This window comes from Gorilla gorilla, chromosome 4 (genome assembly GCF_029281585.2).
Source record: "Gorilla gorilla gorilla isolate KB3781 chromosome 4, NHGRI_mGorGor1-v2.1_pri, whole genome shotgun sequence".
NCBI lineage: Eukaryota > Metazoa > Chordata > Mammalia > Primates > Hominidae > Gorilla > Gorilla gorilla.
The window spans coordinates 58,001,053-58,027,596 of NC_073228.2; the positions used below are offsets into that span (position 1 = coordinate 58,001,053).

The window sequence follows — 26,544 nt, forward strand, 5'->3', positions numbered from 1 at the left end:
GCCCTCTATCCTTCCAGAGGAGTGGCCCAAATAACCTCCCCTTTCTTCATAAAGGCCCCATTTTCCTACCTGACCCTAGTCCCCTCCCTTCAAACTGGGGATCCTCACCCTGTAACAGGAGAACACAGAGAAGAAAGTCAAAAAATTCATTTTGTTTTCTTTTACATGAGGGTTTGTTCCTGGCAAAGCGTGTCAGGCTGAATACAAGTTCTGCTAAATAGAAGCATTTCCGAGGGCAGTCCTTTAAATACAACTTTAAAATGAGCCTGGAAGTACAAAGGAACAGGCAAGGATGGGAGAGAAGGCTTTGTGGACAGAGCTGCCATAGCCCAGCCTTTACTCCTTAATCTCTAGGGAAATTATTGGGGGTGTAGGTGGGGAAAGGACAAAGATAACTGCAAGATATTTTATTTATAAAAAAGGTAACTAAGCTGCTTTTCAAAGAAAACAAAAAGATGGCAAACCCAGCACCCAGCTCTGAAAGATCTACTTAAACCAGCAAGAGAAACTGACTTCAGCTGTGGCACCCACAGCAACTAATTCCTGGTCCAGAAGAGACAGTGGAGAACTGGTGGGTTTGGGAGAAGCAAGCCCATTCCCCCTATACTGTGTCTATCTGCCTCCAGCCTGAGTCCAGTCCAGTAGTATGGTAAAGGAGAGTATGGCCTGAGGGAGAGGGAAGACAGCAAACCTAGCAGGGAGCTACCAGTCTCCGTTTCCGGATACATGCCCAAATCCACTCTGGGGAGACCTGCTGGGCCGCAGGGTTCTTGTCCCTGCTACCCAGCACGTGCGTGGCTGAAGTCATATCAAATTCCTGTACCAGGTCCCCGTCGAATGCCACAAAGTAGCGTCTGAGACGGCTGAAGTCTGGTGTGGAGGGTGGCAAGTAAAGCCGCACCCCAGTGAAGATGTCCAGCAATACCTGCAAATGCAGAGGGGTCAGGGTGGGGTTAGACCTACACTGGGTACAGATGGGTCTTCACCCAGATGAGCATGGGACAGAATGAGGGAGCCTAGAGTTAGGACACAAGCAGAGAAGTTTACTGGAATACCATGCATCAATACCCCCACCCCTCCAGTCACTCCAAATTACACAGGACTGACACGCCCCTCCATCCCTGCCTAGGGGAAGAGAGTGGACAGGCCTCGACATCTGGGACCTGGAGATGGGAAGAGTACATGTGTATAAGAGCCACCCAGTCATGGTGGGCAGGCAGAGCTGGCTCTGACTCAGTGCCCCCAGACTCAGTGATGTCCCCCGAGACCAAGCAGTCTACTCTGTACAACCTGCTAGACTGAGGGTCAGGAGTCCTGCTTACTACTCTCAATGGGTTCAAGGACTTCAGGCTGGGAAGAGAGATGGGAAAGGTTTCTACAGGTCTGTTGGGGACCGAGTTCAGGCCTTGAGCTGTGAGACTTCTATGCTTACTCCTGGATGGCGGTGGGGAGCGTGGGGGCGCAATGACATGGGTGTCAATCATATGTTTACTTCTCTATCTGTCCTTTGAGCCATCAGCTCCCCCAGAGTTGAGCCAGTACTAAACCTAGTTCTTGGCATCAGAAAGTGCTCAAAAGAGGCCGGGTGCGGTGGCTCAGGCCTGTAATCCCAGCACTTTGGGAGGCCAAGGCAGGCGGATCACTTGAGGTCAGGACTTTGAGACCAGCCTGACCAACATGGTGAAATCCCGTCTCTACTAAAAATACAAAAATTAGCCGGGCATGGTGGCACATGCCTATACTCCCAGCTACTCGGGAGGCTGAAGCCGGAGAATTGCTTGAACCTGGGAGGCGGAGGTTGCAGTGAGCGGAGGTGTGTAGTGCGCTGTGATTGCACCACTTCACTCCAGCCTGGGCAACAGAGCGAGACTTATCTCAAAAAAAAAAAAAAAAAATTGCTCAGGAGATGTTGCCAAACCCAAGACTGACAAGTAAGTGTAACAGGGAAAAGGCTCCTCAGGTGGGAGGAGAGTCACCAAGTCAGTGCCCTCTCCCCGACTCACTGCTTGCTGGACCTGCTTCCACCCTGACCACAAACTCAATGCTGCATTCCCACACCCAGACTGGGCTTTCCCCTTTAATGTAAATTTTGACTTGGGGCCAGCAGCTGAGTGAGTCCCTGTAGTCTCTCCTGGCTAGGCCGGGCTGTTCTATCTCCTGCCTGCTGGCACAGTTCTTCCTCTCTGCTCACTGGCTGGCCGCCTCTGCAAGGCAACAAGAGGACATAGGGTGAGCAGCAGCATTGCTGACCCTGCCCACGACAGAGGAGTGGCTGCAGGCAGGGAAGAGGTTTAGCCGATGTTCCCCAAACACCTTTGCTCATCCTCTTTCAAACTTCTTGTGCAGAAAGTTGGGAACACAACCTGGGCTAAACTGGCCCACATGGTGTGTTGCTGTTTTTACCCTCACCTTTGTTTGGCACAGCGTCTCATCAGCAGCTTTCCGCTTCTCCCCTACTTTCACTGGAGAAGACTTCGTGGCCAGCTTCTCCCCCACCTTCATAGCGGAAGGCTTTGCAGTCTGCATGTTGCCTGCAGGACAGAGAGGAAGCTGGGTGTGGTGGTACACACCTATAGTCCCCGCTACTCAGGAGGATCAATTGAACTCAGGAGTTCGAGGCTGCAGTGAGCTCTGGTCGTGCCACTGCACTCCAGCCTGGATGACAGAGTGAGACCCTGTCTCTAAAAAACATACAATACAAAAGAACCAAGAGGGTAGGGATTGCTGATAATGCTCCCTGAAGTCAGGGGCAGTAATGGGAAGGACCAGGGGCTTTCTCTGCTATGAGCATAGGTGAGAGGGGAGTGAAGAGTTATCCAGCTAAGCCCTTTACTCAAAGGTAGCTTATTCCCTGGTCAGACTGGCTGTCCCCAGGGTACTGCTCCATTCAGGTTTGCTAAGCAGATACAGGGTGCCCAGCAGAAGGGTCTCTGGCCCATGGCTGGACACACACCAGGAATGTAGTCCGTGTCCACTGCAGTGGACATAGATAATCATGAGATCTCAGGGCTGGAATGTGAGACTGGGTCCCTGCCCTTGGATCTCTGCCCCTCACACCGCCCTCTTCACCATACCAGCCCCCTCCCTATCCTTACCGTCTTTGCTGTTGGAGTTACTCAGCTTCCCTTCTGCTTTCTTGGTACTGGCTGAGGGCTTGCTGGGGGCCTTGCGGGACACAGCAGACCCTGAGGGACCCTTATTCTCTTCACTGCTACCCCCTGTAGTGGAGCTCCCCTCATCTCCAGCCACTACAGTGAAGTCTGCCTTCTCCTTGGATAACTGGTACAGTTCCTGAGGCGGGGAGGGACAATGTCAGAGGGTTTCATTGCCTTCCCAGTCTGGCCTCAGAGGTGGTGTGTGTGGTGTATTTTAGGCGCATATGGGAACAAAGATGTGAGAAAGATAAAGAGCAAGGAAAAGGAGTTGGCTCCCTTGGCACCATTCCAAAGTATGGCCCTATAGCCTGAGTAATCAGGGTACAAATCATTGTTCTCTGTACAGCAAAGCAGGCTTTGCTGGGGCAACAGGAGCAAACTCTTATTCCCCAGACTAAAGGCTGCTCAGTGGGGCCTTGCAAATGCAAGGTTCTCTACTCAGAAATGGAGGGAGAAGGAGGTCTAGTGCTGTGCCCCCGGCCCAGCAGCAGTTTGTCTCCCTCTCTAACTGCCCTCCTTGCTCTGCCTCAAGAGAATGGGGGAAAGGAGAAGACAGAGGACATGTGAATGGTCCAGATGCCCAAGGCTCCAAGGCCTGGACAGTGGGGTGGAGAATACATGTACAGCCCAAGAGCTGCTACCTTGAGTTGGGGAAGGTTAGTGGCAGATTTCCAGTCCTTATCATCTCGGATTCGGGTGCAGCGAGGGAATCGGATGGAGATCCCGTCAGCTGTATGAGCCTCCGATTTGGAGAATTCAGCCCCTGTGATCTCCCACACGGCAGCTTTCTGTCAGGAGTAAGCCAGCAGGTCATCACTGGTTAAGAAGATAGTATCAGTGGCCGGGCGTGGTGGCTCACGCCTGTAATCCCAGCACTTTGGAAGGCTGAGGTGGGCAGATTACTTGAGGTCAGGAGTTCGAGACCAGCCTGGCCAACATGACGCAACCCCGTCGCTACAAAAAATAACAAAAATTAGCCAGGCATGGTGGTACGCGCCTGTAGTCCCAGCTACTCAGAAGGCTGAGGTATGAGAATCGCTTGAACCCGGGAGGCAGAGGTTGCAGTGAGCTGAGATCATGCCACTGCTCTCCAGAACGAGACTGTCTCAAAAAAAGGGAGAAGCAAGTATTGGCCAGGCGCGGTGGCTTGCGCCTGTAATCCCAGCACTTTGGGAGGCCAAGGCAGGTGGATCACCTGAGGTCAGGAGTTTGAGACCAGCCTGGCCAACATGGTAAAACCCTATCTCTACTAAAAATGCAAAAATTAGCTGGGGGTGGTGGCACCCCTGTAATCCCAGCTACTTGGGAGACTGAGGTGAGAGAACTGCTTGAACCCAGGAGGCGGAGGCTGCAGTGAGATGAGATCTTGCCACTGCACTCCAGCCTGGACAACAGAGTGAGACCCTGTCTCAAAAAAAAAAAAAAAAAAAAAGTATCTCCCAACCAGCTAGAAGCAATACAGAACAATTAAAACCAAAAAGGCGGCTGGGTGCAGTGGCTCACGCCTGTAATCCCACCACCTTGGGAGGCTGAGGCGGGCAGGTCACCTGAGGTCAAGAGTTCAAGACCAGCCTGACCAACATGGAGAAACCACATCTCTACTAAAAATACAAAATTAGCTGGCCACGGTGGCACATGCCTGTAATCCCAGCTACTTGGGAGGCTGAAGCAGGAGAATCACTTGAACCCGGGAGGCGGAGGTTGTGGTGAGCCGAGATCGCGCTATTGCACTCCAGCCTGGGCAACAAGAGTGAAACTCCGTCTCAAAAACAAAACAAAACAAAAAACAAAACAAAAACCAAAAAAGCTTTGGCTAACAGCTGGGAAACTTGGGTCCTAGTTCTGCTGCTGCTGCTGCTGAATAACCTTAGGGAAGTCTTGTTTGTTCTCTAGATCTCTTTCTTGGTCAGTACAAGAAGGGATTGGGCCAGATTACTTCTAGAACACACCCTTTGTGCTGTGGGGATAGGTACTCTCTTCCTCTTCTCTCTTTTTTAAAGCAATTGTATTGCAGAAAGAATTCTATTCAAAATTCCTCAGAGTTGTCTGGTTGTCCCTGTGCCTATCACTTGGCTGGAAATCCAGACCCCCATCCCTGGGTGGACTTTCAGCGAGGTGAGATGGATTCTCTATGGCACTAGAGAACCTGCAAGCTAATTCTATGGGCTGGAGGCCCCCAAGCCACTGGGTTGATACCTTTGGGTCTGGGACGATGAAGTCAGGATAGTAGATCTTGTTGACCTTCAACCAGCTGGGTATTTTGCTGGGGTCCTAGAGGAGAAAAGATGCTATTTTGGGCGGTTCCCAACCTGGAACAAGGCTTAAATACCTTCTCTTGGTAATGAGATTATAAGAAGCCACTTAAACAGCTGACGTTTGAGCCATGTGATCCTCCCAGCCCAGAGTGGGTATGACCTAGAGGCATGCAAGCCATTTTCCACAAGAAGGCATTCAGAGATTTTAAGGCCTAATCCTGCTCCCCTGAGCAAGCTGCAACCCTTCTTTCTGGGGAGACAGAAATACCTGTAGTCCCCAAAGCACAGCCTCTGTCTCAGTGATGGCGGCCAGTCCAGAGGCCATGGCCAACCAGGTCCCTTCCTCACCTTGCTGATCTTCACCATGTCTAGTTCCTTCTGCAGGCGGGCAAGCGTGGCATCATCATGGCCTCCTGCACACTTGGTGACTGTGCACCACTTCTGGCTGCCAGGGTCGTAGCAGCCCATGAGGAAGATTGACATCATGCCGCCTGGGAGGGGAGTGTGAGATGAGTGTGGGTTGGAGGAGCCATCTCTGCCAGTCCCAAGAGCCCAGGGCCAGGGAGAGGACCTAGGTCCTGGCCGTCAGAGTGCCAGAATTTACCTCTTGGAGCTACCTCTTACTAACTGTGTAATTTTAACCTTTATAAGCCCCAATTTCCTCTTCTGTAAATGAGGGATAATCACACCCAACCTGTTGGGCTCTGGGGCATTGAACTGTGTTGGACACATGATAGATTGCTTAAAAGTATTAGTTCCTCAGACTCCAGCTTCCTTTCCAGTCAGGAAAGAGATTTTCCCTGAGGAGAAAGCTGTCAGGCCTTGAGGAAATAATTGGTGGTAAGTGTCCTTCTGCTAGGCTAGCATAGGGTACTCTATTCTGACTTCTCCCTAACCGAGTAAGCAGCTCTGCCTGAGGTGACTCAGGCCAGCTTGGGGCCCTAGATCCTAGGACTTCGGAAGTCATAACTGGCCATGCTGGCAGATCAAGCCAGTAACAAGGCCAGCCTGTACCTCAAGCGGTACCTTCTAAAACAGTACCACCCCAGGGGGCAGAGGCCACCCTGACCTTTGCTCCCTTGCCCATAGAAGGCTCCAAGGACCACCAGGTCAGCTGTGTCGGCCATGGCCCCCTCGTTCAAATAGTCTTTCTTCACTTTCAGCCAGTGCCGCTTCCCAGGCTCATATGTACCCTGAAGGGAAGCAAAAGAGAGACCACAGAATAGAAAGGCAACTCCATGAGGATGGGTTCACCCCTTCACTGCTACACACCAGATCTAGCCCAGTGCCCCTCCCTCAGGGTAAGAGCCCTCAGGCTCCAGGCACTATAGGAGACACACAAACCAGTCCTCCAGATCCAGGACACATCTGCCCACACTTCCCCAGCAGCCACCCCAACCACTGCAGGCTGCCACCGCCATCTCCTGGTCAGGGCTGGAAAGGCTCAGGGGAGAGGGCTGCGAGTGAGCCGACAGGAGAAGCCAAGCAGGGCCACTTTACCTTCACATCCTTCAGCACCAGCCCCTCCAATCCCTCCTGGATCACCCGGGTTATCATGTCAGCCAAGTCCAAAGCTTTCTGAGGGACAAGAGAGATGCTGAAGTTGGTGTGAGAGTGGAGAAGGTGGTGAGTGAGTGGGGGTTGTTCCTTTTCACACACTAGTTAAGTGCCCACTGGAAACACCCTTACTTGAAATATAAGGGACAAAGGGTTAGAAAGCAGGTTGCTTCTCATCCCAAACAGAGGGCTGCTGTGGCTTTGAAACACAGGAGGCTTACCTAGGAAGGATTTCCATGCCCTACCCTTCTGGGTGAAGACTAGCAGGCAACATATACAATAGTCAAAGGCCAACATTATCAGGAGGCTCCATAAGACATTAAGATTTATTCTTCCAGTCGCAGTTGACCCAAGGAGTTCTCTGCCCTGCTTTCAAACTTCTAGGACACTGCCTAGCATAGGGTCTTCACTTACTGTGACTCGCTTCATTTCTGAGAACATGATCCGGTTTGGAATTTCAACCATGTTGTCATGAAGAAACTTCCGCCGCTCACACAGAGGTCTGAGGAGAACAGGAGAGCTGAGGTTAGGCTGGGATCCTCCCTCCCTTATTAGGAATTCTGAGGAAGGAAGGGCCACAATGATAAAACTGCCACTTCAAGAAAGGGTTTGCCATGGATCAAAGACCTCATGTGTAACAGTTCTGCTATCAAGGGCTACAAGGGCTCCATCGTGACCGAAGATGGAAAATTGTGAGCTGTGGCATAGAGCCAGTTCATAGTTGTAGTTCCTATTTCTACTTCATCAAGCGAGCCAAGGGAGAACTGGCCTGTAGCCCAGATTGTATAAATTCTGGTCCCACTTGAAAAATGACTCCAACTCTCATTTTTTATCCCCTGCACCCTGCTTTGCCCCGATCCCAAGGCCAACCCCGGGGTAGGCAGGCTGAGACAGGCCTTGGGACCCAAACCCCAAATCCTACCCCCACCAATTCCTTCCCTCTCTACTTCCTTCTCCTTCCCCAATCAAGGATGTGGCTGTTGCAGGAGGAACAGGGGTACAGATACATTTCTAAGTGAGGAAAGGGCTGATACTGGTTTCTCAGGCACAAGCATATGGATGCAGCTAAGTCAAGACTGCTAATTCTCTCCAAGATGGTCCCACCCATGGCCTCTCCTATAATCCGGAGCTTCCTGTTGTCAGTCTCTTCTGAAATCAAAACCTCTGAGCTGAAAACCATCTGCCTTATGCCCCCAGGGGTGCCACTGGAGCCCCTAGGGGTGCCATTGGAGAAATAAACTGAAACCCCATATGCTCACAGTCTATTTCTCTGCAATAGTCCATTTTGCTTTAGTAGAGAAACTTCTTTGGGGGTTTGGGTTTCTTCTGTGACTTAAGCTCTCAGAGAAGAGATGGAGTCAACACATGGGCTCTTTCTTACACTGAATAGGGAACTGATCATGTAGCAATTGTACTTCCTCTCAGCTCCCTCTTGCCATTGCCTTTGGCAAGCTCCTGAGCACAAACGTATGTGCCAGCTGGTTCCCTGTACCCTCCTTTCCAACCTGAAGCCCCCATCTTTCTCACCCAGGAAATGAAAACAGATTCCTGGCAGTTTCTGGGTTTAAAGATGCTAGCCAACTCACCTGTCCATCAAGCTGACATCATTAAAGTAGATACAATCAAAAACAAACAGGCAGACATTAGCATCCTGGAAGGCTGCTTTCTGTAAGGGAAAATGAGGTAGTAGGTATACATAGGACAAAAGTCAGTGTGAAAAAATAAGGAGTACCAGTCCACTTCTGGAGGCCCCCTGAGGCACTGGATGAAAAAGTACTATTTCTGCTCTGAAGCCCCTGGGCCATAAGGGCACTGAGCAGATAGTGCTAAATGGAAACCAACCCAGTTATAAACTGGTTCCCAATACCAGCCCCTTTTTAGGAGAAAAACAAAAGACAAAAAACCAAACCAGAAACAGGTCAGAAGCGAAGAATAAGGGCCACACTAACGGATATTTCCTCCCTTTTCAGACTGCAGCGTGCACCCACATGTACATACTCACACTCATTCATTCTTGCACATATGGCCCTGAGCTAGTACCTTGTGCACTCCCAGAGTCCCAAAGGGCAGTGGTTTGCCTGTCTTGTTGTCAATCAGAAGCACTTCAGAATCCAAGATCATGCTGTGGCCCCCAGGAAAAGCCTGGGGAATGTAGTCCTTAAAGTGGGCCACCTGAAAGCAGAAGGGGAGCTTTGGTGAGGGGTGACACGGCAGCAGGGACCTCAAACCATGCCATGGAGGGCAAAGCCCGGGCCCAGACAGGATATAGAACAACATGTGGAAGGCCCAGCTAATGTGCAAAACATATAGCTAGGCCTTGTGAGCCACCTGGACAAGAGGGAGAGGCCATCTGTTTCAGTACTTCTGTCCAGGCCCAGGAAGAGGTCAACCCATGCTGAGTCACTTTCTATGGGCTGTAGAGAAAGTACAATTTTTGAGGAAAATGGAAGAAACAGATTAAACCTGTCGGGGGAGGAGGAGGAGGGTAGGTGGGCAGAGATTAGTGCCTACTGCAGAAGATGTGTGACTATCAGGCTGGGGATTGGATTAGGGGAGAACAGACTACTTGAAACCAGAAAGGTAGAAATGAACTCCCTCAGGTACAGCAAGGAAACTTGAGCAGTGTCTTCTCTGAGTGGGAGCCCTGAACCCACAGCCATCACTACCCAGGATGCTTAGAGCAGGAACAGGAAAGGCCAGCACATCCATGCCATTCCCCTTCAATCCCTAACCTAGCCCTTTAAGAACCCAAATCACAGAAGAGGCAAAGGATGAGTGAATACTGGGTAAGGGAAAATTAAGGAAAGGACTAAATCTGGAAAAGTGTGCTCAGACTTCTTCCTGGGTCACAGATGGTGTCTATTTAACACCAACCTCACCAGAAACAGCTCCTGAGTGATTTGCAGTGCTTCACAGAAGACGTGAACCTGCACTAAAGCTCCACAATGAGGCCACTGCTTAGCCCTCCTCTTGAACATATGAAACAAATGGCCTGACTGCTTTGTTCCCAGTGCTCCAGCAGGAAGGCAAGGCTGAGGTAAGCACGGGCCACACAACATGTTCCCCTGAACCCCCTGAGGCTCTGAAAAACTGAGTCTGAGTTAGGAAAGAAAAGGATAGCAAAGATAGGAATTCCATCTGCTCACAAGCTACCGGAGCCAGACGTTCCAGCTGCTTTTCCCTGAAGACACTCCCAAAGGCTCACAGTATCCTTGGGAGTGGAGAAGGGCTAAGGAATAAGGTTCCAAATGCCACCCCTGATTAGAACAGGAATCTAGGCTCCTAGATGTCCCCATAAGACTGTGTTTACATCAGAATGTAAACTTCATGGTGGCCAGAACTTTTGTCCATTTTTTCCACTGCTATATCCCCACCAGCTGTAACAATGGGTAAGCATCTGATAAATAATTGTTGAACAAATTAATGAATGACAGCCCAATAGCCCCTGGTATATAAGCCTTAGTCTAGCTCACAGGAAGCATCTGGGACATGGAAACACAAAAGACACACAGCAACTCACCAACTGAGCTCACTGTCCCAATATCACTGTGGGCAAAAGAAGTATCACTGTTCCAGGGAGCTCTATCCTCACGAACCCAAGTCAGGGCTCTTTGGCTCTCCCTGCTGAGCAGCCCTTCATTATGGGAAGACTCCCAAAATGAATAAATGAATTAATTCATTCAACAAATAAAAAACAAACCCTTATTGTGTACCACAGCTGGAATGGCTATGGGACTCTGGCCCTGAGGTTGTTAGAGGCAGAAAGGGGAAAGACGGTCCTGGCAGAAAGGAAGGCACTCATACCTTGTGAGGAAGGACGGGCTTGAGACTGCGGCTGAAGTAGCTGAAGTGGTCTCCATTCTTATGCACCTGGACTCGCTCTCCATCGTACTTGATCTCAGAGAACATGCCATTGGGACATTTCTTCATTGCATACTCAACGGACTTGCAGGCCTCCGCCTTGGGGTGGGGAAAGCAAAGCCTGGAGACTTTCAATGAGGGGCTGCTAAGCAGCGACAGCCAGAGACCTTGCAACTGGGTTAGTGAGGGCAGGACCTGGGTCTTGGGACTGACTGCCCACAATTAATGCTCAGGGAAGGCTGTGGAAGAGGTGATGGGAACGGAAAGGGCTGGGCAATGTTGTATTCTGCCTATGAAATAATCACCAGAGCTGACATAGGAGCTTGCCTTTTGAGGAATATGAATGCTATTCATTGTACAACAAGTAAAAGCCCAGTGAAACAAGATTTAATTTTTTTCTCAATAATTCAGGCCTTGCAAGGCCTCTGGCTTATTATAAAACACATCAGTTCTCCCAGTAAAAGAGGTATGTGAAGCTAAGGTTAAAGAGTGCAGGTGACAGTGAGGCTGGCAGGGTGAGTGATCGTGGGTCCCTACAACAAACAGGGTTTCCAGATATTGGAGCACTTACTTACATGCCTACCTGTGCTAGCCTAACTCAAACAACAATAGCTACCATTTTGGGAGCGCTTCACATACATAATCTCATTTCATCCCCGATGTGACATCCTATGTGACAAATATTGTTTTCATTTTTGGATGATAAAACTGAAGGTTAGAGAGAATAGGTGCTTGCTTAAGTTACACTAAAAAATGGCAAGAATGAGATTTGAATCTAGGCCCACCTATAAAACCTGTGCGGTTAACCACTAAGCTATATAACCCATGCCAGTCTTTAAATGACAAACTATAGAACAGACTCCAGGAGGCATTTTTATAAAAGTCAGAAAGGCCACTACTGCAGGTGGCCGCAGTCCCATCTCTGGGATGGAGATCTCACTGTTTTGATGCTGGCTATCCCACATTCCTAGCAGGGAGAGAACACTTGCCTATCTCAAACATAAAACCCTAAACCAAGGCTTTAGTATGACAAACAAAACAGTTTCAAAAAAAGCACTGTACATCACTCAAAAATCCAAAGAATCTCACAGTAGGCATGGCACCATATGTGGTGGGCCCTGTCACACAGGAAAACCAACACTGGAAAGGAAACCCCATTTCTTACAAAATGAGCAGAGGCCTAGGATGATGTCTGTCAGAGTCAGCCTTCATTCCTTATGTGTCCTCCCTCTTCCCAAGTCACCCTGTCACAGGAAGCCCGGCTCTGCCACCAACTCTCAGATCTACTTTGCAGCAGGTGACAGAATCTCAGGGGTTACTTAATACATCCATCTGTCTTCAGGTAAGATAACAGATAAACCATTCTAGGGGGATGCCTCAGGCAGTCTCAGACGTCATCCACACAGGAGACTGAAGGACAAGAGAGGCAAGTCACTCATCTAAGATTCTACAGCTTCTTGGTGGCGTAGCTGGGCCTACAACTCAGGTCTTTCCACTAGATCCTCTGTCTTCTCCTTTGCCTTCACCTCCTACAGAGAAATACCCCCTTGCACCTCCCTCTTCCTTCCCTAAACTCCTCCAGTCAATTTGCAAGCGCTCTCAACACTCATACCCTATCTGATCTCAGCCCGAAGGATGTGGAGCTTGGAGAGGCTGGAAAGCAGAGGAAGGGGAGCACTCCTCACCAACATGGGCTGCACAGGTGTCATCAGCGAGGCCTGGACGCTCAGAGCTCGTCTCTGGCCCGGCTCCTTCTCCACCTCCTGCGCGTTGTGAAGGACCCGCTCCACCACATCCTGCAGGTTGCGCGAGGCTTTGAAGGCTTCATAGGCATTGGGGTCAAGGGCGTCTAACCTGCCAAGGGGTACAGGAACAAGGAAACAAAACCACTGCCTTTGTTTGACTCCATGGCTTTGGACAGCAATCTGTCCTCACAGAAGAAATCCTCATCTGTAGGGAAGGGGTTGTGTTCTATTGTCTAAAGACTTTCACAAGAGGAGAGAAAGCTCTTGGAAAATTCAGCTCTTTTGAGATACTGTGCCTATGTGGATGCCGCCTTAGCGAGGAGGGGGCTGGAGTAGGCAAGAGACTCATACTATACTCACTGAACGTATGCCACACTTCAACTGTAAGAACTCTGTGAGAAAGGTACTGTTATCTCCATTTTATATGGGAGAAAATGGAGGCAGAGACAGGTCAAGTGACAGATCAGGGTCTCACAGAAAGTAAGAAGGTGGAAGGGGGATTCAAATCCTGATTGGGACTCAAAAGTCCTGACACCAGTTGGGAACAAACAAAGCTAACAAATGACAGCTCAGGCTGTCAGAGGAGCTGCTACTTACACATGTTTTGCACCTGAGTTCATCTTCAGATCATGTTTGATCAACCTGATGATGCATTTAAGGTCATTGGCTGTACACCTAGGGGGATGAGGCACATTTAACTTGGTCTTGAAGAGCTCTGGAACCCCAAGGGAACCTTCCCTTCCCAAGAGAGTTCATCTCTCTATGGGCATGGTTTGACGGAGGCAGCTCCCCCACCTGGAGGCAATGTCCTGTAGGGCCTGTTGCTGCTCATCCTCCTTGGTGAGCTTGGACAGCCGCAGAAGGAACTCATCCACTTCCTGGATGGTAAGGAGGCTCTTGGCAGCTGGGGGGAAAGACTTGCTCTGCTCAAAGAAGACTCTGATTGTCTCTGACACGTCACCCTGTCTCCAAAAACCAAAATGCCACTGCTGCAACCCTAGGGTGGCCAAGTGTATCCCCCAAGACCCAGGACTGAGGATGAATCAAGAAATTTCAATCATAGCTCCTATCCCAACTCAACATATCTAGCCCACTTCTTAGAGACACTAGCCCATCCACAATTCCTAGAAGGGGATGGAAACTTGCCATGGTACCAGGGATAGAGTCACGAACAAACCAAAGCTTGGTAAAGCCAAGTTATAGGAGAAAACAAGCAAGAAGAAAAGAGTCCAGAATAAAAGCCCCAGGAGAGACAGAGGGGGCAAGTCTCAAATTCTGCCTTTTGAGAACCAGGCCTTTGTGGTTCAGCAGTTGTATGGTTTCCACCCTCAGAAACTTACGAAATTAGGAGCTATAGCCTCAAATTCAGCTCCCCCTATAACGGAAGCTTGCTCAAATGGGTTTCAGTTTCCTAAAACAGTATGTGTCCCAACCAGAAAAAAAAAAAGAGGCTGCAGGTGCCTGGCTTGGCAAAACCCCACCTGGAATGTAGCCTACCCTCCCTCCCCTTCCTCTGACCTGCTCTAGGTCCCGTGCCATATCATCTGGGTTGCAGTTAAAAATGCGACTGAAAAGCTTCACAATCTGCTTATCATTCAAGTTGTAAATAGTCTTAATGACTCCTGGCAGCAGCAGCTTCACTGTTAGGTACACATCACCGTGGAAACCATCTGGAGACAGAAGAAAGGAACCCTTCTTGAGAAATAGAGCTTAAACAAATAAATATATAAACTCAAAGAAGGCTGGGCAAGGTGGCTGACACCTGTAATCTCAGCACTTTGGGAGGCCGAAGCAGGAGAATTGCTTAAGCTCACAAGTTTGAGACCATCCTGGCAACAAAGAAAGACCCCATCTCTACAAAAAATTAAAAAATTAGCTGGACATGGTGGCATATGTCTATGGTTCCAGCTACTTGCGGGAGAAGACAGGAGGGTTGCTTTAGCTCAGGAGGTCGAGGCTGTGGTGAGCTGTGATCACACCACTGTACTCCAGCCTGGACGACAGAGCAAGACACTGTCTCACACACACACACAAAAATAAATAAAAAAATAAACTCAGACCGTGCATGGTGGCTCACGCCTGTGATCCCAGCACTTTAGCAGGTTGAGGTAGGCAGATTAATTGAATCCAGGAGTTTGAGACCAACCTGGGCAAAACAGCAAAACCCCGTCTCTACAAAAAATACAAAAATTAGCCAGGCATAGCGGCACATGCCTATAGTCCCAGCTACTTGGTAGGCTGAGGCAGAAGGACTGCTTGAGCCCAGCAGGCGGAGGTTGCAGTGAGCTGAGATTGCACCCATGTGCTCCAGCCTGGGCAACACAGCCACATTTTTTGTCTCAATAAGTATATAAACAAACAAACAAACTCAAAGAAGCAGAGACCAAAAGATATCTATATATCGCTGCCCATGCTCATATAGTACCCTGTGCATATCGCTACAGTAGGAGACAGCACGGAGTTCAGAGGCTGGTGGATTGTGTCTGCCTCACCTTCAGCCTACAGATGAACTCTTGTTGGACAGAGTGGTTACTTTCACTTCACGTGCCCAGTGACAAGGACATTAGAGATGCTCATCGACAATTTGTTAAATGAAAGAAACAGAGTTGGAAGATTGTATTCCAAACTGTGTATATGGTTCACAAAAACCTAATTAAATATGTAGGACAGTAAATTTTCTAACTAGTCAAATAGGATGGGTTCTTCTGGCCTCCTAGGAGCAGAATAAGGGGAGAGGAAGACAGATGCCAAAGTGCTCTGAGAAAAACTGGCTACATAATTTGTGGAGTACAGTGCAAAATGCAAATGCGAGGCCCCTTGTTCAAAATTATTAAGAATTTCCAGACAGCACTACAGTACAGCATTAAACCAAGCATGGGACCCCGGGCAACTATACAGCTCACATGCCCAGGAAGGCAGCCATGGCCTTGAGCTCTCCGGAGGAAAGGCCTATTCAGGATGCTCATGCCACACCTCCTGCTGAGCCTTTCCGAAGGAAGTCCTGGATGATCTGGGTCTTCGTGTTGTAGCTAGGATTATCGGCCACCATGGCGCATAACTTTCGAAACTCCCGTAGCAGACAGTCCTTATGCCTGGGGTCACATTTGCTTGAAGACAGACTTCTCTTAGGGGTGGGGCTCGAAGGGGCTTCCCCAGAGTTGTTGGCCTTGGCTGTTGGAGAAACAACAGAGATGAATTCATTCTGCCTTTCTGAGAAGAAAGAAAGGGAAGGAAGGAAACTAACAGATATTCTGCTGGTACTTTAGCTTTATTTAATCTCCCCGAATAGACCTTTGGGGTAGATGTCATTATACCCATCTTACAGATAAAGAAATGGAGGCCAAGTAATTTTCCCAAATCTTACAGCTAATAAATAATGTTAAAGGAACAATGGCCTCCTTAGACCCAAGCAAAAGACCAGACTGACGTGCATCTCGTTATGTGAGCACTTCACTGAAGAATAAAGACCAAAGTCATGCCAAGAATGATCAGGACTGGCTGGGCACAGTGGCTCATGCCTGTAACCCTAACACTATGGGAGGCCAACGCGGGAGGACTGCTTGAGCCCAGGAGTTCGAGACCAGCCTGGGCAACATAGTAAGATCCTGCCTCAAAAAAAAAAAAGTGGTCAGAAGGATCTCAGAGCAATTGTAAAGCTGACCCCAGAAAAGCTGGCATGAGAAAGGGGTAAGAAATCAAGGTACGTGTGAGACAATGTGAAATTACTGCTATCACAGGTTGTCAGAGCTGGAAGAAGCCTTAAAGATTATCTAGTTCAATGTTCTCTTACTGATAAGGGGACTGAGGTCTGAGAAGAGCAAATGACTTCCTGGCCCACTTCCTTGTTGAAAGAGCCAGGACAAAGACACTAGTAAGAAAGTCAGATTCCATTAGTACACTCAACATCCCCACCCCTCGCTGCTTCAACTTTTCTTTTCTTATTGTCAAAATAAAACCCTGCTCCCCAAGGAGCAGTTATAAAAAAAAAAATACATTTTTACAAAAGGTGGTCAAGGGGCAGGGATTTCCTCCAGACACTTAAAAATAATTATGTGCAACTCATCGGTGATTCCCTTTCACCTCCTTGTGACCATTTACAAAGCAAATTTTATTCTGCAAACTTGTGGCAGAGCCATTACTAAGCTAACTGCTGTTGTACACTGCTTCTTGTCTGGGCTTTGTAAATTATAAATCCATCCTCATCTCTGATCCGGAATCTAAATACGATTTTAGGGGACAAAATCTCCAAAGTGTCAATGTTCAACCAGCTTGCAAGAACTAAAACACTCTGTTTCTCTCAACTCCTCCCAAATTCCATCCCCAACACTGGAGCCCTTCCAGAAACATGCTGTCCTTATCATCACCTGGACTCTTCTCTATCTTTGGCCTACCAGCAAACAACAAACCAACCAACCTCAGAATTTTTTTTTTTTTTTTTTTTGAGACAGAGTCTCGCTGTCGCCCAGGCTGGAGTGCAGTGGCGCGATCTTGGCTCACTGCAGGCTCTGCCCCCAGGGTTCACGCCATTCTCCCGCCTCAGCCTCCTGAGTAGCTGGGGCTACAGGTGCCTGCCACCACGCCCGGCTAATTTTTTGTATTTTTAGTAGAGACAGGGTTTCACTGTGTTAGCCAGGATGGTCTCAATCTCCTGACCTCGTGATCTGCCCGCCTCGGCCTCCCAAAGTGCTGGGATTACAAGCGTGAGCCACCGCGCCCGGCCCAGAATTTTTAAATAATAAAAATCCTATAGAGCCAGGCACCGTTTTTGCAATGTTATCTCTTACAGTCCTCATGAGAACACTATGGGGTAGATGAGGCATGGAGATATGATGAAGCTTAAACAAATAAATACACAAACTCACTGAAGCAGAGGGGAAAGTAATCTATATATTGCTGCCTGTGCTCCTATAGCACCCTGTGCATAGCACTATGGTAGGAGAGGCCACTGCTGCTTCATAGACAGAGGCTAAAGAGAGGTAAGGACGTGCTCAGGGATCTGAGCTGTCAAGTACCAGAACCCAAGTCTTCTGACCTCAGGTCTAGGCTTCTTTCAATCACATAAAATGTCTTTCAATCTCCAAATGACTTCTAAAATAAGGCCAAGTGGTTTGGCTTTATTTATTTTCTTCAGCTAAGTCAATCACAAGAATGTCTCCAAACAATAAAAGCAGCAACACAGTGTAGTATAAAAGAGCACAAGTACTGAAGTCAGACTTCAGTACAAATACTAACTCCATGATAACCCTGAACGTCAACTTTCTCAGTCATAAAAAGGGCCTAATAAAAAGTACTTCCTAAATAAAAGTACTGTCTAAGGTTAACTGAAGAACAAATGAAACTACATATATAAAAGCCCCTAGTCCAATGCTGTCTGTTTACGTAAGGCCAATAAATGATCCTGATCTTCTCAACTCCTATCTATACCACATGCCCCAGCAAAGTCTTCCTGAATCCGTCTATGAAATAGTAATTCTATATTTTATATAAAAGAAACTATATGTGTGTATACACATGTGTGCATGTGTGTATTTTAGTGAAGAGAACAGGAAACTTAACACTTTATTGTTCATCTGTCCTACAAATATACAAATAATAGCCACAGTCCTCCCCTTTAGGAGATGGGATTTGAACCCAGAGCTCACTGATTCCAAAGTCTGCAAGCTTCATCCCTAGGCTGTACTGCCTCCCAACAAATAGCAATATCCTTCAGATCTTTTTTTCCTTCCTTTGTGTTCCATGAAGTTCCAGTGTTTTGAACAAACAGTTTTAAGAATCAAGAAGGGAGATCCATGCATGACATTTCCCTTCTTTCATACTTTCATTTCTAGGCATATTCAGGGATACAATTTCTCAAAATTCTTTCATTATCAAAACACAAGGAAGTAAAAGACAGGTTCTAATAATCTCTGTCTGACCCAGGTAACTATTTCAAGGGGAAAAAGTCTTGACGAAACAAATCTTTCCGCCGCGATAGAGGTTAAAGTATACAAAGAAATGCTATACAAGTGGAATGCTGGCCAAGCGCAGTGGCTCACGCCTGCAATCCCAGCACTTTGGGAAGCTGGGGCAGGTGGATCACCTGAGGTCAGGAGTTTGAGACTAGCCTGGCCAACGTGGCGAAACCCCATCTCTACTAAAAATACAAAAATTAGTCAGGCATGGTGGCAGGTGCCTGTAATCCCAGCTACTTGGGAGGCTGAGGTGGGAGAATCGCTTGAACCCAGGAGGCGGAGGTTGCAGTGAGCTGAGAATGCACCACTGCACTCCAGCTTGGATGACAGAGCAAGATTTCATCTCAAAAAAACCCCAAAAACCAAAAAACAAACAAACAAACAAAAACCAAGTGGAAGGCTTAGAATTAGCCATTACCAGTCTCTGCTCAGACAGAAGCAAATTATTCATGAGATGAGATAGCACAGAATTTTCACTCTTTAGCCAGAATCCTAGGTAGAATACAAAATAAAAGCAGCACTATAACAGCTAAAGTAGCCCTAACCTATCTTACCTGAAAAGCCAGAAAATTTCCGGGGATTGGTACTGGTGACAAATGAGGCGCCTTTCACTGGAGAAGTCACCTGGCCAGTGGTTGTCAACTTAGCCTGGACAACAGCTTTCTTCTTTGGTGTACCTGCTGCCTTAGAAGACAGATCTGTAGGATACCAAAAGAGTATAAAATATCCTTCAGTGAACAATCTCTGAAAAAAACATCCAAAGAATCTATCAGCTGCTCCTAGGGCCTTGCTTGTTAAGTCACTACCCTAGCACTAGCCCAAGGCTGGCTGGTGACTGGTATTTTTTGAGTGGGGGTAGTAGGTAATAGGGTATTGTGGGGACAGAAGGGAAGGATATGCTGGAGACAAAAGATCCAGTTACCATTTATCTCTATTAGTACCTTAAATTTTCATCAACATTCTCCACTTCTTATCCCATATGTAAGTCTCCATAAATAACAATTTGGGGGAAATCAGAAATCATAGTTTGATGGCTAAAACTTAGGGAACCCCAACCCCACAGAATTAGCTTCAATTTAGAGATGAACAAAAAGTAAATGAGGATCACAGAGCATGTCAATCTAGCATAGGAAGGAAAATTTCCGGATGCTTAGTTATCTGAGTCATGAACTCTACCTGTATTTCTCTTCCTCCAAATGAGAGATGGGTCAAGAAGTAACAAAGGCCGAGGCCAATAGCTAAGGCAGTGCAAGGTGGGATGGGGAGCCTGAGAATACAGTATATGGGAAGCACAGTTTTCTTTCCCAGAAGTCTTTTTTCCTTTCAAAGAACAAGGACAGATGCCCATTTTTAGAGCCATTGTTAACTGTCTTCCTATGGTGACCAGAACTAAGTTGAAGATATGAACATTATTTTACAGACACTGAAGGTCAAAGAGGACTAACTGGATTTGGGGGTATTGGCATAAAATTTCTAAAATATGCATATGTAAATATGCATGTACATGCAAACATGTTATATATAGCCATATATAGGTATGAATTTTACATGCATATACACACACATATTTTCTAGCTCTGTCTGCTGAAAGGGCTTAGAAACAGACACGCCATGGCTGGGCGCTCAGGCCTGTAATCCCAGCACTTTGGGAGGCCAAGGTGGGTGGATCACTTGAAGTCAGGGGTTCAACACCAGCCGGACCAACATGGTGAAACCCTGTCTCTACTAAAAACACAAAAATTAGCTGGGTGTGGTGTCAAGTGCCTGTAGTCCCAGCTACTTGGGAGGCTGAGACAGGACAATTGCTTGAACCTGGAAGGCAGAGGTTGCAGTGAGCTAAGACAGTGCCACTGCACTCCAGCCTGGGTCACAGAGTGAGACTCTGTCTCAAAAAAAAAAAAAAAAAAAAAGAAGAAACAGATACCCCATGACAATGTGGACACATAGTATCCGGGTTTTACTCTTTAATACCATTTCCCACTAACAGGATAGTGCCACTACACTCCAGCCTGGGTCAGAGTGAGACTCTCAAAAAAAAAAAAAAAAAAAAAAGAAGAAACAGATACCCCATGACAATGTGGACACATAGTATCCAGGTTTTACTCTTTAATAGGGGCATTTCCCACTAGCAGGAATCCCCAGAGAAATTACGAATTTCAGGGCTGGGGAAGGATACATACAGGATAAGACTAAAAGCATCTTGCTATGCGCAAGAGTAAAGAAGTACATTAAAAAAAGTTAATGAAGGTATACAGGACACAGAGGACAGTGTAAAGGGGTTCCTAATTGGCCAAATATGGGACAATTAAGTATCAAATTAGTTAAGTACAGTAATGAATTATATGCTACAAGAAAAAAAGTAAAAGAGGATAGTAATCAGCACTCTATTCTTCCAAAATATCAATGTCATAAAAGAGAGACTATGGAAATATTTCAGATTAAAGGAGGCCAAAGAAACATGACAACTAAATGCAACACCTGATATGATCCTAGACTGGGATCCTATACTGCAGGAAAAGGCTACTGAAGGTATGACTCAATCCATTGACAAAATAGTATACAGATGGTAGATTTAAGTATTATATCAAGGACAAATTTTCTGAAGATGATAGCTATATTATAGTCGCATAAGGGTCATATATCCTATTCTTAAGGTATATACACTGAAGAATTTTAAAAGGCCATGATGTATGCAACTTATTCTCAAATGGTTTAAAGTGAGTGCACGCACACGTGTGTGTGTATGTATATAGAGACAGCACATGAACAAATATGATAAAGCAAACAGAGTAAAATGTTAATAGGTAAATATGGGTAAAAGGAATATGAATGTTCTTTGTACTATTTTTAATCTTCCAACACTTCAGTGAGTTTAAAATTATTTCCAAATAAAACGTTAAAGGCTGGGCATGGTGGCGTGCGCCTGTAATCCCAACTACTTGGGAGGCTGAGTCAGGATGACCTGAGTCCAGCAGTGCAAAGCTGCAGTGAGCTACGAATGCGACATTAAACACTGGCCTGGGCAACAGAGTGAGACCCCATCTCTAAAAAAGCAAAGTTAAAAAAAAGAGAAAGAAAGCAATTGAACTCCTTATCCCTTTTTCTCTCAGCACCAGTAAGATGAGAAAGCAGTGTTCTCTACCTTACCGAGAAAGCAGTGTTCTCTACCTTACCTGCAATGTGCTGGGTTATCTGTTCCTTCTCATTATCTTCCAGCTCTTCCCAGCCTTCCAGCTCTGTGAGGTCCTCAATTTTTTTTGTGGTGGCCCGGGCCCGCTCTAGTTTCTCAAACATGCATTTAATGTGGTACCACTCTTTCATATCACCCCCAGACTCTGAGAAGGGATTGGGCACCACTTTGCCAATTCGGCATACGCCCTTCACAATCTTTTCCTTGCATTTCTTGCAGCCAGCTGTGCCACGCTTGGCATAGTCCACACAGAACCGTTGCTCAGCCATCTCACAGGGGCCACTGCAGAGTCCCACATGCAACCCTGGCAAGAAAACAAGGTAGGTGGCACGTGATCTTAGATGGATTCCCTGGAATGATGGAACAGGCTTTCTTCTCAGGAAGAGGGGATGTCCATGAAGCAGATCTGTTTTTGACCACTGGCTGAATTGTCTTACATCACGCCAGTGACGTTTTCGGAATAGGCACAGTTCTTTTCGGCTGAGTACACGGAGGGTTTGTGGAAAGAGGATCTTGAAAGCCAAAGACATATAGCTGTACAAAAGAGTAGGAGGCCAAAAAAAAAAAAAAGATATAAACAAGGAGATAGGCTTCCAATTTTCCAAAGGCCAGCGTCTTATATAGTCCATGATGACTAATCAAACACTTTCCAAAGTATTACATTCATAGTCTACTCTACAGCATGAAAGAGTTCTGATACATGAAAAGCCAGCTTGCAAAAGGATGTTCAATTATCTAATGCACACATGTACATCTAGTACATCACAATGAAGAAAATCCAAATAACATAAAAGCTCTTTTTAGGCCATCAGCAACATATGATACTCATAATGGATGATGACCTTTAAGTATTACAAGATCCTGAAGTTTCTTTTTTTTTTTTTTTTTTTTTGAGGCGGAGTTTCACTTTAATTGCCCAGGCTGGAGTACAATGGCGCGATCTTGGCTCACCGCAACCTCCTCCTCCGGGGTTCAAGCGATTCTCCTGCCTCAGCCTCCCTAGTAGCTGGGATTACAGGCATGCGCCACCACGCCCGGCTAACTTTTTTGTGTTTTTAATAGAGACGCGGTTTCTTCTTGTTGGTCAGGCTAGTCTCCAACTCCCGACCTCAGGTGATTCGCCCGCCTCGGCCTCCCAAAGTGCTGGGATTACAGACATGAGCCACCGTGCCCGGCCCTGAAGTTTCGTTTTAATCACCAGTAAAAATTACATTATGTTCATGAAGTTTTTATTGTGAAGTTTAACACATATGCCATCCTCAGAAATCAAGCCACTATATAGATTTGGAATTGAGTTAGAAGCCCTATATTGAGAGACAACTAAGCAGAGCCTGGAATCAGACTGCCTGAGTTCAAATCCTAACTCAGCCATTTACCAGCTGTATAACCTTGATGGGTTTCTTACCTCTGTTCCTGAGCTTCCTTATCTGTAAAATGTGGCTAATTATGGGGCCTAACTTAAAGAGCTGTTCTAAGAGTAAAACCCTTAAAACAGTTGGGCACACAGCAAGAGCTCTCATTAACATCAGCTCCTATTATGATCGATGACGTCGTTATCTTTCAAGAAGAGGCTTCCGATGTGCAATTAACCTGTTTATCATTCAGCAACTTGAATCAGAGAATGCTGAAGTCACTGGGCAGCAAGACTCACAGGAACTCATAAATCAATCCAAATGGAAAAAGATTATATCAGCATCTTCTTATATTCATGTTTTCTAAAGCATTTTATAGTCCTAGTTTTAAGTATACTGGAATTATGTTCAGTCTGCACACGCTGTGAAGCAAAATTGCTGTCACGTTATAATAAAAAGCAGGCTTTGCTTACTGTAGTGCAACATGATGTGAAGGAAAGCTGGTGGACCTGGAATAAGGGATGGGAGTGCAAGTCTGACTGTACAGTTTACCGACTGTTACCTCGGAGAAAACTCTTAATTTATCTGCATCTGTTTTCTTATTTCTAAAGCAGGGTAAATAATACCTACCTCACAGGGTAGTTGGGAAAATTACAAGGAATCCATGAATGCGCTGGTTGTGGGGGAGGGAGGCGGTTCTGAGCTCTCTAAAAATGTATACAAAATGTACATTCGATAAAAATGCACGGTTTTTTGGAGGAGGTCTATCACTTTCGTGATATTCACAAAGGGCTATATAACTCCCAAAGTTTAAGAACCACAGAGGTGAGGTAAGTGGAAGTACGGCAGACCCATAAAAGGAGGTCAGAACAAGTGAGTTTCAACACTTTTCCTAGAAGATCAATTTACAGAGCAACCTCTAGGCCCCCAATAATAAAAGGAGTGGACTTGAGGGAGGCTCGGGAGGCGCTGGGCCACGAGGAGGCACAATGCAGCTTTGAGGAAACCCGTCTGTCCCTCGTTCCGCACCCTCACAACTGCCGCAGCCCAGGGGCCCGCGAAGGAAATCGCTGAGGCCTGGCCGCCGCCGCTTTTCTCGAAGGGCTTCCCGCGCCGCTGTCGGAGAGTGGCGGGGACAGTGGGGTCGGCGGCGTAGGCCGCGACCCCCGGCGAGGCAGAAAGGAGCGCTCCTCCACCGGGTCCGGGACGCAGGCGGGAAGTGATCAAGGCTCCCTGAGTCCCACCCGAGCGCTCCCGGTTCAGCGCAGGAGGACGCACGCCGGGCCAGGGTACGAGAAGGCCCCGTGGGTTCCACAGAGAACACAGCCCGGGCGCCGGCCTCCCCGCCTCACGCGGCCCAGTGGGGGTCCCGGGGAGCCGCGAGCCTCCCCCTGGGCTCCCGGGAGGGCCGCCACGTCACGGAGGGTGTGCCCCGGGGCTCCGCAGGCGGGCGGGGGAGGAGCCGGGGGGCTGGCTCCCCGGCCGCGCCGAGCTCCCCGCCCCGGCCCGCTGCCTTCCCCACGCCGGGCCCCGCCGCGCCGTGCCGCGCCGCGTAGCCCCTCACCTGCCTCTCCGGCTCCGGCGCTCACCGTAGGCCTCGGAACTTGCTCATTACAGGCCGCGGGCAGCCCACGACTGTTGGAGCTCCTGTCTCTTTAAATCCGGGTCCTAGAGCGGGAGGCAGCGCGCAGGCGCAAGAGCCAAGGCCGCGGCCACGCGACCGGTCCCCGCCCCCGTCTGCCACGTGGGTCGTAGTTGCAGTCTGCCTGCCCTGTGATGTTTGGGAGTAGTTTTCAACCCGCAATCGCGGCCCGGGAAGCGGAGGTGAGGGGACGTGGCGGCTCCTCGGAACGCAGCCTGGCCTGAACTTCCGAGGCTCCCCTTGATTTTCTCATACTGTTAGAGAGGATCTGTTTTTAAAGATATTGGTGGAGAAACTATATTGTAATGAGGTCGGGGAAGGCAAAGGTCGCGTCAATCTATTTTTTAAATATAATCCCTCTGTTTGTGTCCCGCAGACTCCCTAGTAAATAGTTTGTATTCAGTAGCTTTCATGGAATTGAGACGAGGCACTAAATAGCAGATAGATATAAAATGTAAAGGAGTGATGGAGGAGAAACTCCTTGATTGTATATCATTCAAAGTGTATTATCTCAAATCTGAAGCCAGCTCCATGAGAGTTGGGATGGCGATTTTTACAAATGTAGCAGCCTGAGGATAAGTGACCTCTTCAGAGTCTAGGAACAGCAAACAATTGGGCCTTGTTAGGTAAGCAAAGAACAGGTTCCCGAGAGAATTCTGTGCTGTGTGATGAAGAGTGTCGTCTTTACTCTGTAGAGGATGGAGAGCCATGAAGAGTCTTAGGGAATACTGTTGAAGCTGGGTGGGGAGAGACTGAGGCAAGGGAACAAATCAGAAGGCTCTCATAGTGACCCATGTGGGAGATGATTCAGCTAGTTAGGGTGGAGAGTAAAGTGCGTTTTTGAAGATCATTTAGAATTTAAATGATCTTCTAGATAAAGTGTTCGTTTATGGATAAAATAATAATAATTTGAGTGAGCAGAAACACAATGGTACCATCAACTGAAATAGAAAATAGAGAGGAAGAGGAGGTGTTAGGGTTAGAAAGATGAGTTTTGTATTGGATACATTAAGTTTGTTTGACTAAGTTTAACTGCGATTCTACTGTTTGGAGGGGAGTAAAGCCTGCTTTTAATGCGCAGCAGAATGAACCAGGGCTTTGGTTCAACCAGGCAATTGGAAGGTCGCTGGAGACTCACGTCCTAGCTATGATAATTGAGTGATCTTGAGCACGTCTCTACAACTACATTTGCTACATTTTTTTAAGTTTCCTCAACCGTATCTGTCTTTTTCCAATGCTGTAATCACTAGCCACACGTGACTATTGAGCACTTGAATGTTGCATGGAATTGAGATGTGCTATGTGAAGAAAATACACACCAAAAAATTCATACTAAAAAAAGTAAAATATCTCATTAATAATATGTACCACATAATGACATTTAGGCCAACAATGGACCAAATATATGAGGGTGGTCCCATAAGATTATAATGGAGCTGAAAAATCCCTATCATATAGTGACAGCACATTACTCATGTGTTTGTGGAGATGCTGGTGGAAATGAACCTACTCCATTGCCAGTTGTATAAAAGCATAGCACACACTATTATGTACAGTATATAAAACTTGATAATGATAATAAAGGACTATGTTGCTGGTTTATATATTTAGTATACTATACCTTTTATTGTCATTAAATTAAATTAATTAATTTAGTTATTTTTGAGACAGAGTCTCGCTGTGTCGCCCAGGCTGGAGTGCAGTGCCACGATCTTGGCTCACTGCAACCTCTGCCTCCCAGGTTCAAGTGATTCTCCTGCCTCAGCCTCCCAAGTAGCTGGGATTACAGGCCCTTGCCACCACAACGGGCTAATAATTTTTTTTTTTTTTTTTTTT

At 47.3% G+C, this 26,544-nt stretch overlaps 1 protein-coding gene across 4 annotated transcripts; it reads right to left on the reverse strand.

Annotated features, from left to right (window-relative positions):
* Positions 1–132: 132 nt before the first annotated feature.
* LIG3 (DNA ligase 3) lies at positions 133–24,750 on the reverse strand. 4 transcript variants are annotated; one of them, XM_063706535.1, is made up of 20 exons: positions 24,631–24,750; positions 21,698–22,248; positions 19,079–19,222; positions 15,547–15,744; positions 14,092–14,243; positions 13,369–13,535; positions 13,171–13,248; positions 12,514–12,682; positions 10,772–10,927; positions 9,008–9,139; positions 8,554–8,633; positions 7,382–7,469; positions 6,911–6,988; positions 6,480–6,603; positions 5,759–5,901; positions 5,352–5,426; positions 3,797–3,943; positions 3,096–3,291; positions 2,410–2,531; positions 133–925 (listed from the first exon to the last, which is right to left on the reverse strand). In XM_063706535.1, exons 2-20 carry the CDS (start codon positions 22,242–22,244, stop codon positions 692–694), a joined length of 3,030 nt encoding a protein of 1,009 aa, XP_063562605.1. In that variant the 5' UTR covers positions 22,245–22,248; positions 24,631–24,750; the 3' UTR covers positions 133–691. The 4 variants fall into 4 exon arrangements, with proteins under 4 accessions (XP_063562605.1, XP_055244452.1, XP_055244455.1 ...); XM_055388477.2 differs by having other exon boundaries at positions 24,656–24,749; XM_055388480.2 differs by having other exon boundaries at positions 133–2,204; positions 24,656–24,749.
* Between the last annotated feature and the right edge of the window lie 1,794 nt (positions 24,751–26,544).

Coding starts and splice junctions, on each gene's coding strand:
- LIG3 (XM_055388477.2), bottom strand. CDS start 24,678: ATGAGCAAGTTCCGAGGCCTACG. Junction 14,244..15,546: donor TCGGAAAGGCTCAGCAGGAG/GTGTGGCATGAG, acceptor TTCTGTCTCCAG/ATGGTTTCCACGGTGATGTG. Junction 926..2,409: donor AGACGCTGTGCCAAACAAAG/GTGAGGGTAAAA, acceptor CTGCATTTGCAG/GTATTGCTGGACATCTTCAC.